General features: G+C 38.8%; 1 protein-coding gene and 1 pseudogene across 2 annotated transcripts in view; one reads left to right on the plus strand and one right to left on the minus strand.

Moving 5' to 3' along the window:
• LOC129459399 (small ribosomal subunit protein eS10-like) overlaps positions 1 to 16,070 on the plus strand; it is a 294,302-nt pseudogene that overhangs the window by 191,834 nt on the left and 86,398 nt on the right.
• The window catches only part of LAMA3 (laminin subunit alpha 3), a 270,663-nt gene that overhangs the window by 185,659 nt on the left and 68,934 nt on the right, over positions 1 to 16,070 (minus strand). For both annotated transcript variants that reach the window (XM_055235914.2, XM_055235907.2), the window contains exons 7-8: positions 15,363 to 15,478; positions 10,382 to 10,500 (exon numbers count right to left, since the gene is read on the minus strand). In XM_055235914.2, coding sequence (XP_055091889.2) covers positions 10,382 to 10,500; positions 15,363 to 15,478 — 235 coding nt within the window. The remainder of the gene's footprint in view (positions 1 to 10,381; positions 10,501 to 15,362; positions 15,479 to 16,070) is intronic.

Raw genomic sequence — 16,070 nt, forward strand, 5'->3', positions numbered from 1 at the left:
ATACTAGGCAGCTCTTTCCAGTTCACGGTTAATCCTTGTAATTGCCACATAATTAAATTACCCAACATGCATCATCAGTTTCCAGAACTATGGATCTAGCTCATTTCTGCCTCTTTTGCTCTAATTTGGGAATAATTAGGAGGACAATGTTCTTTCATTAATGAAAAGAAAGGCAATAAGAACTTAACAAGACACTTTGACCCACACAAAAGTCTGCACAGAAACACAGGGGGAGAACAAAGACCCATTCTGTATCCTCTCCTGTTTTAGATAATTTTATTAACTACAGACTTTTCTTTATTACCACTCCTTTTCCCATAGGCTAAAATCTGAAATCACTTTAATGTTGAGGTCTAAAACCACATTGGCCACTTCTGTGACTTGAAATTTACATGCATAAACATGGTGGGTAAATCAGAAACAGCTGTGGCCCACCTTCCCATCCAATGTAAATTAACCCTCAAATCTGTTGTTTGCCACTGTTTCTTACCATAGACGGAGGACATCAGGTTAACTTTGGCTCCCAAATCTTTTATTGTTGAAGTGGGAAATGAGAAAATGTTCTCTGAATTGGGCAGCCCAGGTTTCCCCCTCTACTACAAAGTGGTTAATGAAGTACCTGCTACAGAGAAATCGTATTTTTAAGACACAAAGGATAGCAATGAAAGACTGAAAGACAGCAACAATTTAGAGTACTCTGTAGATAGAATAATGCCTGTAGTTTGCCTTGAAATCTCAGTGGTTCTCCAGAACCTGCACACCCTGAGGGCAAGACACACCACGTTATCCATGGACACCATGGTCCTGGTTGGACCAAGGCCAGGTCAAGACCCAAGGACAGTGGTGACTCTGTATTTCTACATTGGAGGTGTGGGAGAGGCGATCTTGTTGGGAGCAGTGGGAACTTGAAGTTGCATTTGCCTGATACTTAAGAAGAGCAAACCCCAACTGTCCAAACTAAAGAGGGTGCTAATGGAATCTATGCAGGTAGCAAGCCCGACTCCTCCCCACCTTAATTAGTCCATCCTTTGGCACTACTGAGGGAGGCTTTCTATGGAATGCTCACCTACAACCAGGCCCTGCTCTAATCAGCGTTAGGTCTCAATTCCTTGAAGCAGAACTTTTCCAAGGTGCTTTTCCACCTTCAAGCAAACCCTCCATCTCTCTGCCTTTCTGTCTTTCTCTCAATTCCTTCACCACTCTGTCACTGGCTTCCATTTCTGTGAATCTCAAGCACGGAGAGACTCTGGGGTGGCCCATTCACCAGTCAGCCTCTCTCTGGAGGAGTTTCCCTACTTAGGCCTATAAGGCCTGACATGATCTGGCCTTTGTCACCCTCCAGATTCATCAACCCCCTACTCACTCCCCTCCAGCTACACTGGGCTCCTTGGGAAAGGAAGGGAAGGGAATGGAGGAGAAGGGAAAGGAAGGGGAAAAGAAAAGAAAAATTAACAGACTGGAAATAGTGAAACCAACATAACAAGGGCACAACTAGGGAGTGAGTTTAAGACTTAGATCAGCCCAGGTGCAGTGGCTCACGCCTGTAATCCCAGCACTTTGGGAGGCCAAAGTGGGTGGGTCACAAGGTCAGGAGTTCAAGACCAGCCTGACCAACATGGTGAAACCCCGTCTCTACTAAAAGTATAAAAATTAGCCGGGCATGGTGGCACACACCTGTAATTCCAGCCACTCAGGAGGCTGAGGCAGGAAAATTGCATGAACCCAGGAGGCGGAGGTTGCAGTGAGCCGAGATCACGCCACTGCACTCCAGCCAGGGTGACAGAGCAAGACTCCATCTCGAAAAAAAAAAAAAAAAAAAAAAAAAAAAAAAAAAAAAAAGACTTCGATCAGAAGTCACATCTCTGTGGAAGAGGTGAAAGACTTTGTTTCAGTTCATGGAGATAAAGTATCTTCATGCATCATCTCAAACAACAGGGATAATCTTCAATCTTAGTTAAGAGCATCAATATTTAACTAAGGAGAAAGAAATCAAGAAGGAGTCAATCCAAAAATGTTGTGCTCCTGGCCTTCTTCTTTCATTACTCTTTTCTTTCAACATTTTATCTTGAAAAATTTCCAACTTTACAGTGAACACCTTTACACTCCCCCACCTACAATTTACCATTAATATTTTACCATATTTGCTTTATCACATAATTATCCATCCACCCATTCCTCTATCCACCCACTAATTCATCTTATCTCTTATGCATTTCAAAATAAATTGCAGCTATCAGTCACTTTCCCCTAAATACTTCACCATGCATTTAACTAGCTGGAATTCAATATTTGTTTACAGTTTTTTTCTTCTGTTATAAAATTTATAAGTGCAAAAAACTTACAAGTGCAAAACTATTAATTATACATCCACTGAGTCAAGACAAATGCATACATCTGTGAAATCCAATTCCTTATCTAGATATAGAGCAATATCATTACCCCAAAGTTCCCCCTTCCCCTTCACAGTCAATCTCCATCATCAACTCTTCAAAGTCAACCACAGTTCTGATTTTCTCCACTATGGACTACTTTTACCTGTTTCAGAATTTCATTTAAATGGCCCTGATACTTTTGTGTGTGTGTTTTTTTAGTCGTCATTCACTCAGCATAATGTTTTTAAGATTCTTGCATGTTGCTGCATCATCAGTAGTTTCTTCCTCTCTGTTGCTCCACAGAATCCCATTCCATAGTTATGCCTGAGTTTCTTCATCCATTCTACTATTGTTGGTCACCTGGGCTATTTCTAGTTGGGGGTATTTGCATAAAGCTGCTATAAACTTTTTGAAAACAAACATTTCCATTTCTTATTAATAAATGCCTATGAGTGGAAATTGTGAGTCATGGGATAGGTGTATGTTTAGCTTTATTTTTTTTAAATGGCCGTTTTCCCAAAGCAGTTGTACCATTCTGCATTGTTATCAACAATGCGTGAATAGGTGTGGTTATTCCAAATCCTCACCAAAATTTGATATTGTCAGCCTTTTTAATAATAGTCATCCTTTAAAGCTGAGGAAAAAATAGCAATCCTGGGGAGTATGTAGTGGTATGTCATTGTAATTTTAATTTGCATTTCTCTGATGACTAATAATGTTAAGCTCTTTTTTTTGTTTTGTTTTGCTTTGTTTTTGAGACGGAGTCTCGCTCTGTCGCCCAGGCTGGAGTGCAGTGGCGCAATCTCGGCTCACTGCAACCTCTGCCTCCCAGGTTCACGCCATTGTCCTGCCTCAGCCTCCCAAGTAGCTGGGACTACAGGCGCCTGCCACCACACCCGGCTAATTTTTGGTATTTTTAGTAGAGTAAGGGTTTCACCGTGTTAGTCAGGATGGTTTCAATCTCCTGACCTCGTGATCTGCCCGCCTCAGCCTCGCAAAGTGCTGGGATTACAGGCGTGAGCCACAGCGCCCGGCCTTGTTAAGCTCTTTGATGTATATTTATTGGTCATTTATTTATCTACTTTTGTCAAGTAGCTATTCAAATCTTCTGAATTTTTTTGAGGTTTTTTTTTTAATAACTGAGCTGTGGAAGTTCTTTATATATCCCAGATACCAACCATTTGTCAGGTTTATGTTTTGTGAATATTTTCTGTCTGTGACTTGCCTATTCATTTTCTTAATAACATGATTTGTTTTGAGCAGAAGTTTTTAATTTTGATAAAATCTAAAATTGTCAGTTTTTCATGGTTATTGCTGATGTTTTTGTCTAGTTTTATAAATTGCCAATAGGATGGTATTTACATCTCCAACTATGATCATAGAATTGTCTATTTTTCCCTCTAATTCTGTCAAATTTTGCTTCACGTATTTTAAATCTCTATTATTAGATGCAAACACACTTATGATTACTGTCTCCCTGATGAATTTACTCTTAGCATTATGAAATGTCTTTATTTATTTGTGTTAATGCTCTTTGTCTTAAAGTTTACTTCACCTGATATTTTTACTCTATCCTTCTAATGTTTATTGTTTACATAGTATATTTTTTCCTATTCATTTACTTTCAACTTGTCCTTATATTTAAAGGTAAGTACTTGTGAACAATATAGTTGAGTCTTGCTTTTTTATTCAGTCTTATTGCTTCTGCCTTTGAATTGGAGTGTTTAGTCCATGAACATTTAGAGTATTTTTGATATAGCTGGATTTGGGTCTACCACTATTTGCATCTATTTTCTGCTTGCCCCTTCCTTTTGTGTCTGGTGTGTGTGTATGTGGTTTTGTGTGTGTGCGTGCTTGCGCACATGCATGCACTTCATCCCCTGTTCCTCCATTTATCTATTTTTTGGATTATTTGAATGTTTTTAAAATTACCTTTAGAAGTATCTATTGGCCTTTTAGCTGTACCTCTTTGCATTATTTTGTCAGCAGTTGTTTTAGGGACTACAATATATATCCTTCACGTCTCACAGTCAAATTAGAGTTAATATTGTATTATTTTTTATGCTATTGTTGCATATGTATTATATTTACATGCATTTTATAAATACCATAAGACAATGTCATAAATTTTGTTGTAAGCAGCCCTACATACTCTTAATTTTTCCAGCTATATGGAAGTATTATTTACAAAATATTCTTTTATTTTCCTTTTCCATTATTTATTCTCTCCTCTAAAACATTTACAAATGGGATTGAGTAAAGGAAAATAATTACAGATCATTGTATTACCATAAAAGGGCAGAGATTTGGAAATTAAGAGGGGTTGGGAAGGTAGGTAGTTTCCTAAAATTCTTTTTTCAAAAAAAAAATTCAACTCTAATTTTAGATTCAGGGGGTACATGTACAGATTTGTTAGCTGGATATATTGCATGATGCTCAGCTTTGGTGTATGATTGATCCTGCCACCCAGGTACTGAGCATAGTACCTAATAGTTAGTTCTTTGACCCTTGTCGCCCTCCTTCCCTCTCCCCTCTAGTAGTCCCCAGTGTCTATTGTTGCCACCTTTATGTCCATGAGTACCCAATGTTTAACTCCCACTTGAAAGTGAGAACGTGTGGCATTTGGTTTTCTGGTTTTGCATTAATTTGCTTAGGATAATGACCTCCAGCTGCATCCATGCTGCTGCAAAGGGTATGATTTCATTCTTTTTTATGTCTGTGTAATATTCCATCATGTATATGTACCACATTTTCTTTATCCAATCCACCACTGATAGGCACCAGGGTTGATTCCATGTCTTTGTTATTGTAAATAATGCTCCAATGAACATATGAGTGCATGTGACCTTTTGATGTAATAATTTATTTCTTTTGGACATATGCCAAGTAATAGGATTACTGGGTTGAATAGTAATTTTGTTTTAAGTTCTTTGAGAAATCTCCAAACAGCTTTCCATAGTGGCTAAAATAATTTACATTCCCACCAGCAATGTATAAGTGTCCTCTTTTCTCTGCAACCTGACCAGCATTTGTTGTTTTTTGACTTTTTAATAATAGCCATTCTAGCTGGTGTGAGATGATATCTCATTGTAGTTTTGACATGCATTTCTATGATGATTAGTGATATGGAGCCTGTTTTCATATGTTTGTTGGCCACTTGTATGTCTTCTTCTGCAAAGTGTCTGTTCATGTCTTTTGCCCATTTTTTAATGGAGTTATTTGTTTTTTGCTTGCTGAACTATTTAAGTTCCTTATAGATTCCGAATATTAGACCTTTGTTAGATGCACAGTTTGCAAATATTTTCTCCTACTATGTAGGCTATCTGTTTACTCTGTTGATAGTTTTTTTTTTTTTGTAGTATAGAAGCTCTTTAGTTTAATTAGGTCCCATTTGTCAATTTTTTGTTTTGTTGAAATTGCTTTTGAGGACTTAGCCATAAATTATTTCCCAAGGCCAATGTCCAGAATGGTGTTTCCTAGGTTTTCTTCTAGGATTCTTATAGTTTGAGGTCTTACATTTAAATCTTTAGTCCATCTTGAGTTAATTATCGTATAATATACGGTGAAAGGTAGGGGTCCAGTTTCATTTTTCTGCACATGGAGGGACAACTATCTTAGCACCATTTATTGAATAGAAAGTCCTTTCCTTGCTGGGCACGGTGGCTGACACCTGTAATCCCAGTACTTCAGGAGGCTGAAGTGGGTGGATCACCTGAGGTCAGGAGTTTGAGACCAGCCTGGCCAACATGGTGAAACTCTGTTTCTACTAATAATGAAAAATTAGCCAGGCATGGTGGCACATACCTGTAGTCCCAGCTACTTGGGAGGCTGAGGCAGGAGAATCGCTGGAACCCAGGAGGCAGTGCAATGAGCCCAGATCGTGCCACTGCACTCCAGCCTGGGTGACAGAGCAAGACTCTGTCTAAAAAAAAAAAGAAAGAAAGAAAAAATAAAGAAAGTCCTTTTCTCATTGCTTATTTTTGTTAACTTTGTTGAAGATCAGATGGTTGTAGGTGTGTGGCTTTATTTTTGAGTTCTGTATTCTGTATAGTTTGAAGTCAGGTAATGTTATGCCTCTGGCTTTGTTCTTTTTGCCTAGGGCTGCTTTGGCTATTTGGGCTCTTTTTTTGGTTTCTTCTGAATTTTAGAATAGTTTTTTATAGTTTTGTCAAAAATGACATAGATAGAAATAGCATTGAATCTGTAGATTGCTTTGGGCAGTATGGCCATTGTAATGTTACTAATTCTTCCAATCCATGAGCATGGAATGTCTTTTCATTTGTTTTTGTCATCTATTATTTCTTTCAGGCAGTATTTTGTAGTTGTTCTTGTAGAGATCTTTCACCTCCTTGGTTAGATGTATTCCTAGATTTGGGCTTTTTTTATTGTTTGTTTTTTGCAGTTATTGTAAATGGGATTGTGTTCTTGATTTGGCTCTCAGCTTGAACATTATTGGTGCATAGAAACACTACTGATTTTTGTGTCCTGAAACTTTATTGAAGTTGTTTATCAGTTCCAGAAGCCTTCTGGGAGAGTCCTTAGGTTTTCTAAGTATAGAATCATATCATTAACAAAGAGAGATAGTTTGACTTTTTCTTTTCCTATTTGGATGTCTTCTATATCTTTCTCTTGCCTGATTGTTCTGGCTAGGACTTCCAAGAATTTTTTTTTTTTGAGACAGTCTTTTTCTGTCACCCAAGCTGGAGTGCAATGGCGTGATCTTGGCTCACTGCAACTTCTGCCTCCTGGGTTCAAGTGATTCTCATGCCTCAGCCCCCCGAGTGTCTGGGATTACAGGTGCACACCACCATGCCTGGCTAATTTTTGAATTTTTTAATAGAAGCAGGGTTTCACCATGGTGGCCAGGCTGGTCTCAAACTCCTGACCTCAGGTGATCTGTCTACCTCAGCCTCCCAAAGTTCTGGGATTACAGGCATGAGCCACCGTGCCCAGCCAAGAATTTGTTTTTAAATAGTACTTTATATTTGCCCAGACACATACCATACTCTTCATTTCTTCCTAAAGATCTGAGTTTCCATCTCATATCACCTCTCTTTAACCTAAAGAACTTCCTTTAGCATATCTCGCAGTGTAGGTCTCTTAAGCAATAAATTCTCTTGGTTTTATTTTATCTACCAAACAATTTTCTTTTTGCTTTTATTCTTGAAGGATATTTTTACTGAATACAGGATTCTGGGATGATGTTTCTTTTTTCTTTTAGTACTTTAAAGATATTATTCATTCTGTGACCTCCGGTTTCTAATAAAAAGTCCACAGTCATACTATGTTGTAATGTTTTCTCTGTCTATTTTCAAGATTTTCACTTTGTCTTTGGATTTCAGCAGTTTGACTCCACTAGGCCTAGGAATTATTTTCTTTGTATTTCTCCAGGTTAGGGTTCATTAAGCTTTTTGAATCTTAGCCTATTGCAAAATTTGAGGTATTTCCTACCATTATTTCTTCACTTTTTTTTCTGATTCATTGTCTCTTCTCTGCTTCTGGGAGTCCAATTACATGTTCCTTACATCTTTTGCTATTGTCTCACCAGTTCCCAAATCTCTGTTCATTTGAAATATATATATTTTTCTTTCTCTTCTTCAGACTAGATAAATTCTACTAATCTATCTTCAAATTCACTTCAAATAGAAGACTCTTTCTTCTATTACCTCCATTCTGCTATTCAGCCCCTCCAATGGATTTTTTATTTAACATATTGCATTTTTTAGTTATAGAATTTTCATTTTGATCCTTTTACAGTTTTTATTTCCCTACTGATATTTATTATCTTTTCATTCATTGTGACTATATTTTAATCTATTCTCTTGAGCATAATTATAATAGCAGCTCTAAAATCCTTAACTGCTAATTCCAACATCTGGGGCATGTCAGAATTGGTCCCTATTGATTGTCTTTTCTCTTAAGAATGGGTCACTTTTTTTGAATCTTCATATGTTACAAAATCTAGGGTTGTATCCTAGACATTGTGAATATTGTGTTGTAGGGATTCCAAATCCATTAGCATTCCTCTAAAAAATGGTTTTTTTTTTTCTTTATGGACAATTAACTTTACTCAAGCTGCACATTCTGACTCTTAAGTGGTAACTGAAACATCAAGTAAGTTATTTCAGTCTCAGATGAAATCCATCCTGTGCTTGAATTGTAGGGAAAATGGACTGAGGGGTCAGTCAGAAACTTGAGAAGAATTTATATACAGAATTAGGGATTTCCCTGCTCTTGACTTCTCTTTTCCTGGACTTCCCACCAACTTTCCACAAGTTGGAGTTGTCCTAAGCTCTGCTCTCTGGTTCTTCAGAGAACAGAGCTTTAAGACAAAGGTTCCATATTTCTAGAGAAATTTTAGCCAGACCACATGGGACCAACTTTGGCCTCCCCTCTGGGTAAAAGTCATAAAAATATGTAACTCACCCTATGCTGATCTGTTTTGCCAAGTTGCAGTCCCCTCCAGTATCTTCCTGCTTATTTTTACTCTTCAGTGCTTTCAGATCACGGTTTTTGTGGTTTTGTTGTTTGTTTATTTGTCTTTTGTATTTTGCCCATAGTTTATCATATGAACACCCAAAATATGACCCATTCTTAAGAGAAAAGACAATCAATAGAGACCAATCCTCCATGGGAGGGTTCAGTCCTGCAGCAGCCACTAAACCATAAAAGAAGCAGAACTCTTTCCTTGTCCTTTGATTATCAATATAATATAAAAGTTAATTATGCTGCTAAAATGTACACTTAAAAATGGTTAAAATGGTAAATTTTATGTTATGTCTATTTTACCACAATAAACATTTTAAAGTTAATTATGCCACCTAAATATCTAACTTAGTAAAAGGCATTTTAAGTTGGAAAACAAATGCAGTACACCCAAACAAGAGTTCAGTAATTTCATAAGCAAAAAATAAATAAATAAATAAATAAGTTTTTGCAGACCCACTATGAAAAAAAAGACTACTTTGATGGTTTTCTGGAACAGCAAAGTACAAAACATAATATCACTGAGAGAATGATGAAGAATAACAAAGTATTCTAAAGATACATTGAAGGGGCTTGACCTTTCATCCAGAGAAAAGATTCTACCTACACATTCTAGTCCAGTGTTTCTGCAACACAATCACTTGAATATGCACACAAATCACTTGAAGGTCTTACAGTGCTTAGCCTTATCCTGGGATTTCTCACTTATACATAAAACCTTGTGATTTGTAACAAACCTATATTTTATATTTTATATTTTACTTATATTTTAATTATCTGCAATAACAGATAATATAAAAGTATGGAGGGGGAGACAAATGAAGAATGGTGGCTCTCTCTATGGGTATGTAGCCCTGGTTTCATATTAATGGGCATCTCATGTGAAGAACGCCTCTTCAGTGGTAACATTAACAAAACATCTAAAAGAACACAAGAAAGAATGACAATGTAGACCAAATTCATAAACATTTGGCAGGACTGTTAATGAATATCTCAATGAAGAGATACCCTCTCTGCCATACAGTCCCTTAACTAAATTCCAGTGAAACCAGTTGTCCTACAGAAGGAATGAAAAATTAGTGTTTCACATTTGATGTCTATGAAAGACATCATTAATTGATCATGATGCATTTCCTCATTAAGTCTAGACTCAGAATCTGTCTGAAAACAGGATGTAGGGTCAGCACTAACATTAATAACTACTTGTCCTCCTATCTTAGAGATTTTCTATCACAAGATGGATAGCAGCCAGAGATGACAACTGGGAATCCTCCTCTCCATTTAGGCAAAATCTAAATCGAGAAACTAATCAAAGGGGTGTGGGTAAACATACCTCAGTCCATTTTCCTTACAATCCCTAAATTACATCCAGCTAACAAGGCCTTGTGTGAGCAACAGTGGAGAAATGGTCTCAGAAAACTCACAATTGCCTGTCACTTTCTTGACATCTCTTCAGGAGCAGAGCTTACTGAATACTCATTCCCCATGACAACACATCCACTTTGATTTAAATAGTGCCTCACCTGACAGTTAACGCAGACCCCTCCACCAGCATAGATGCCCTGGGTATTCAAGCTTGCCTGCTGCCGCTCAACATCTGGATCATAGTAACAGTCGCTCGCATGGCCGTGGCAGTTGCATGCTGAAAAAAAAGCATAATAAGTCAATATTCTCATTATTACTATCAGACGCTTAGTAAATAGCATAAATAGTATTACTGCTAATTGAGCTATAAAAAAGTCTATTCTGGAACACCCAGGACACTCTTAGGGGAAAATTTTTAGGGATCTTTACACAAAGACCAGGCCACTGCACTCCAGAGCAAGACTCCATTCTCCCTGCCACCAGGCTATACAGTTTAGAGCTCCTTTCATTTGATATTCCATGAGTGAAGTTTCTCTTTTTTAAAAAAAATACTACATGGGGCCAGGCGCAGTGGCTCACGCCTGTAATTCCAGCACTTTGGGAGGCCTAGGCAGATGGATCACAATGAGTTCAGGAGTTTGAAACCAGCCTGGCCAATATGGTGAAACCCTGTCTCTACTAAAAATACAAAAATTAGCCAGCCGTGGTGGCATGCGCCTGTAGTCCCAGCTATTCAGGAGGCTGAGGCAGAAGAATCACTTGAACCCAGAAGGCGGAGGTTGCAGTGAGCCAAGATCTCGCCACTGCACTCCAGAGCAAGACTCCATTCTCCCTGCCACCGCCCCCACCCCCAAAGAAAGATATATAATCATAACAAAGGAAGGTACATTGAAATGCAGGAGCACTGCCCAAGGCAACTTGGAAGTGTGTTGGGGGCAGCTATCCTCATTTTGGTTCAAGTGAATTTTTTTTTTTTTTTTTTTTTTTTTTGTGACAGTCTCGCTCTGTCGCCCAGGCTGGAGTGCAGTGGCACGATCTCGGCTCACTGCGACCTCTGCCTCCTGGGTTCAAGCGATTCTCCCACCTCGGCCTCCCAAGGAGCTGGGACTACAGGCACCAGCCACCACACCCAGCTAACTTTAGTATTTTTAGTAGAGATGGGGTTTCACCATGTTGACCAGGCTGGTCTTGAACTCCTGACCTCAAGTGACCCGCCCGCCTTGGCCTCCCAAAGTGCTGGGATTACAAGCACGAGCCACCTCACCCAGCCATTAAGTAAACTCCTTAAAATTGTATTTTGTGCCGCAGCGTCTTCCTTTAGGTCAACAACTTGAATAGTATATTTATTTTATTTATTTACTTTTGCAGCAGGATCTCACTGTCACCCAGATGGAGTGTAGTGGTGTGGTCACGGCTCACCACAGTCTCAACTACCTGGGCTCAAGTAATCCTCCCACCTCAGCCTCCCAAGTAGCTGGGACCACAGACATGTGCCACCATGACCAGCCAATTTTTAATTATTTGTGGAGACAAGGTCTCACTGTGTTGCCCAGGCTGATCTCCAACTACTGGGCTCAAGCGATCCTCCTACCTTGGCCACCCAAAGTACTGGGATTACAGGCGTGAGCCACCCACCCAGCAATATATTTATTTTAGTTGGAGTTTTTATTTAATTGCAATTAAACACTAACATTATTATTTATTACGGTGAAAGACCAGCATGTAGCTCTAATTTTTCCCTTAACAACTAATGTATTTAAATAGTATTAATTCAAAAACTTTTGTATATAATCTTTGTTTCATTGTTTCTTTATTTTACTGGCATGTTTTATACATTCAAAATTCAATAAAATAAAATTTCGCTGTCAAAAAAACATACATCCAAATGCCAATTAAACTTCACGCATGAAGAGAATTTTATTACTACCACTATTACTACTACTAACAATAGCAATTGAGCTCTTAACACACTGTGAAAAGTGTATTACATGAATTATCTCATTTCATCTGCCCAGTAACTCTCTAAGTTAGGTACCATTATCCCTATAGTCCAGATTGGAAAACTGGGGCTTAGGTTGAGGAATATGCCCATCGTTACATAGCTTACAACTAGCAGAGGCGAAATTCTGACCTGTCTTTGTTTGACTGCAGAACCTATGCTCTTAGCCAACACTCTAAACCTTTCATTTCAACACTATATGGTAATCATATGGGAATAATCTTAATGTTTAATTATAGGGGAATGGCTCAGCAAGCAACAGTATACTTGTTTGACTATAAGTTCTATGACGGCAAGGGCTGTATGTGTTTTGTTTGCAATAGAGCATAGTTCTCAGCACACAGTGGGTACTCAACAAACACTTGGAACAAAACTCTGTACCATCAAAAATGATGTCAAAGCATTTTTAATGATTGGGAAAATACGGGGAAATATCTAAAAAATCAAGTGAAAAAATTAGGATATAAAATTATGTAGATTATATAATCTTGAGTATTTAAAGTATGTATAAAATATTATGTATCTAACAAAATATTAATAGTAGCTCTCTGCTATGGTCCAAATGCTTGTGCCCTCCCCCCACCCCAAATTCATAGGTGAAACCCAATCACCAGTTATTAGGAGGTGGGCCCTCTGGGAGGTGATAAGTGCCCTTATAAAAGAGGCCCAGAAAGCTTCCTTGCCCGTTCCACCATGTACAGACACAGCAAGAAAGTGGCATCTATGAACCAGAAAGCAGGCCCTCACCAGACACCGAATCTGCTGGTGCCTTACTCTTGGACTTACCAGCATCCAGAACTTTGAGGCTATTGTTTATAAGCTACCCAAATGTTACAGCAGCTGAACAGACTAAGACACTGTTGGGGTAGTTAAATTCTTGGTGATTTTACTTTATTTATTTTTTTAATTTCCAAGTTATCTACAAGTATATATATAATATATATTATATAATATATATATTATATATATATATATAATACTTCTAAAATTACAAAGTATAATAGACTCATTTGGGATTTTCATCTTTGCCACAATGAAAAAGATTTAACATGAGTAAAATTCTTATTCTTTCTTAGGCAGATTATATATTCATTATATTCCAATTTCATCAAAATTTCCAAGTCTTGTTAGTAATTTGTATGTTTTAATCAATTTCCCAGGTGACTATGTGAAGGAAGACTTAATTAGATATTACACAAATTACCCTATAACTTGTAAAACAGGCTCAATGCTTTCTTATCTTCATTTTCTCTGTGGTGCCATGATTTTAAAAAATCAAGACATTTATATTTACTACATCAGTCATTTCTTAAGAAGTCTGTTTCTTTTGAATTGTATATTTCAAAGGGAATTTAGAAAGCACCTAATAAATGGATCCTGATAGGTCTGACTTTCATGCACTATTTTTGTAACTTTTAACAATTTAATACATTTTAAAAGGATAAAAACTTATTAAAGGAGATTTAAATTTTTTCATATGTGTTGGAGTGAAGCATGTTATTTACAAAGGGTTCCATTAGTCTGGAAAACTAATCAGATTGCAAATACTGGAATTCATGTAATAATAGTTAATTCAATCAAAAATATACTAAATCAGTGTTTGAAAGCAGCAGAAGAAACAACCCCCGATTATTTTTATTATACCTTTCTCTCTCTCTGGTCCCCTCATCTGGGGTGAGGAATGGAGAAGTCATTGAGAAGGAACCGATTAGCTGTGACTATAAAGTGAGACGGCCATCCAAGCAACACCTGGACTCAGAGGTGCGCCAGAGCATTTCCCTGAGATGGCCACAAGACCTCCCCAGAACTTTAGCATCTCTCAAAACTCCCTTGGAAGACCACTGGGAACACCTTTTACATAAGTTTACTGGCCATAAGAGATCATCAGTCTTATCTCCTAATAGTTACAAAAAATATTTGGTCAAAAAGTATAAAGTCCTATAATCCCAGCTCTTTGGGAGGCCAAGGTGAGTGGATCACAAGAGGCTAAGAGTTCAAGACCAGCCTGGCCAACATGGCGAAACCCCATCGCTACTAAAAATACAAATAAACAAGCAAAATTAGCCGGGTATGGTGGCAGGTGTCTGTAATCCCAGCTACTGGAGAGGCTGAGGCAGGAGAACCGCTTGAACCTGGGAGGCAGAGGTTGCAGTGAATGAAATGTTTTCTGCAACTGGAATAAATATGTAGCTTCCCAAGGAGATTTATTTAGAAGAAAATCTATAGTTGGATGTCTTAGGGTTTGTTTGTTAAAAATAGCAGTTGTCCTTCTTCTTCTTCTTTTTTTTTTTTTTTTTTTTTTTTTTTTGAGACAGGATCTTATTCTTTCACCCAGGCTGGAGTGCAGCGGCAGGATCAGAGCTCACTGCGCCAACTCTTGGGCTCAAGCCATTCTCCCACCTCTGCCTCCCAAGTAGCTGGGACTACAGGCCTGCACCATCACCTCTGGCTAATTTTTCAATTTTTTGTAGACAGAGTCTCACTGTGTTGCCTAGGCTGGTCTCCAACTCCTGGCCTCTAGCAATCCTCCCACCTTTGCCTCCCAAAGTGCTGGGAGCCACCACATCAGGCCTAAAAAACAAACAAACAAACAACAAAAAAAAAAACACTTTTCTTACTTTATGTCACACTCTTAAAAGCAGTTTCCCAACTTTTTTTATTCCTTCTCTGGTCCCCTCCATCCTCCTCAATCATACCATGTTACACTTCCCAGCACTCCATACTCCAGTACTCCCAGCTCCCTGTTTAGACTCAACCATGCCATCTTCTCTGGACCTTGGTCCTCAAAATAGTTGATTCCTATCCAGTATCACATCCTATGAAATGGATAAGATGTTAAAATTTTATAGTGGCTGCATCATATTTATGATTGCTAAAAAGAGAGGTCAACGTATTAAAGCACGGAGCCCCATCATGCATGGTCATCATCATTATTGTTCTTTTTCTTCTCAAATGTCCATCTGAATTCAGAGGAGGGCACTTTTCCCTCCAGTCTGTGAGGTTCTTATTACAATAGACAGACTTGAGCCCCTAAGACTGACATGACCCCAGCCTCTTCACTAGCATGGGGAAAAGAGCCTCAGCCCTCAGGGAGAGGGGAAAAAGGCCATGTGTGGCCCCCACCCCAGCCCCACACCCACCTTCACACTCGTGGCTCTGCTCCCACGCGGCGGGCCGCCAGCGCCTCTGATTGTACCCTGTGCAGCAGCGATCACACGTCTCCCCACAGGTATGGTGCTGGCATTCACACCGAAACCTGGGCATGTGGGCGAAGTGCATCTCAGTTATTGAAAAGTTTTGATGAGGATCAGTTGATCCTATATGTGCGAACCTGACACATGAGTCATCACGGTCATCCAGGGCACCATTCATTGAGGAATTAGGAGAATACAACACTTCGCAAGTATTATTTAAGCCTCCCATATCCTGCTTATTATCTCCATCTTACAGATGGTGAGACTGAGATTCAGAGGTATTAAGATACCTGCCAAAGGTCAGGCAGTGATAAATGGAGAGCCAGACTTCCATCCTCACTTGGCTCTGAGGCCCCAGCTCTGTCTTCTCTACCCCATTGTTACAATAAATGAACACAGGAGCACTCAAGTGCTGAGTTTACTGAGATGTGTTAAGTATCACACCTGCATAAAGATCTGGAGTCCTACGACTAAGATCTGCTCAAGTTTCTTACTCTCAACCTGTAGTCATGCCCAGAGATTTACCCAATTCAAGAGCCAGCTGCTAATAAGATCCCAGAGAGCTCTGCTTCCAGAGGCTGCGCCAGCTCCATCATGGGGCCAAAAGCTGAGACCACTCAGAAAGGCAAAGGGTTAAAAGTCTCAGTTCAAAAG

The sequence above is a fragment of the Symphalangus syndactylus genome, chromosome 1, assembly GCF_028878055.3.
Source record: "Symphalangus syndactylus isolate Jambi chromosome 1, NHGRI_mSymSyn1-v2.1_pri, whole genome shotgun sequence".
Lineage (NCBI taxonomy): Eukaryota > Metazoa > Chordata > Mammalia > Primates > Hylobatidae > Symphalangus > Symphalangus syndactylus.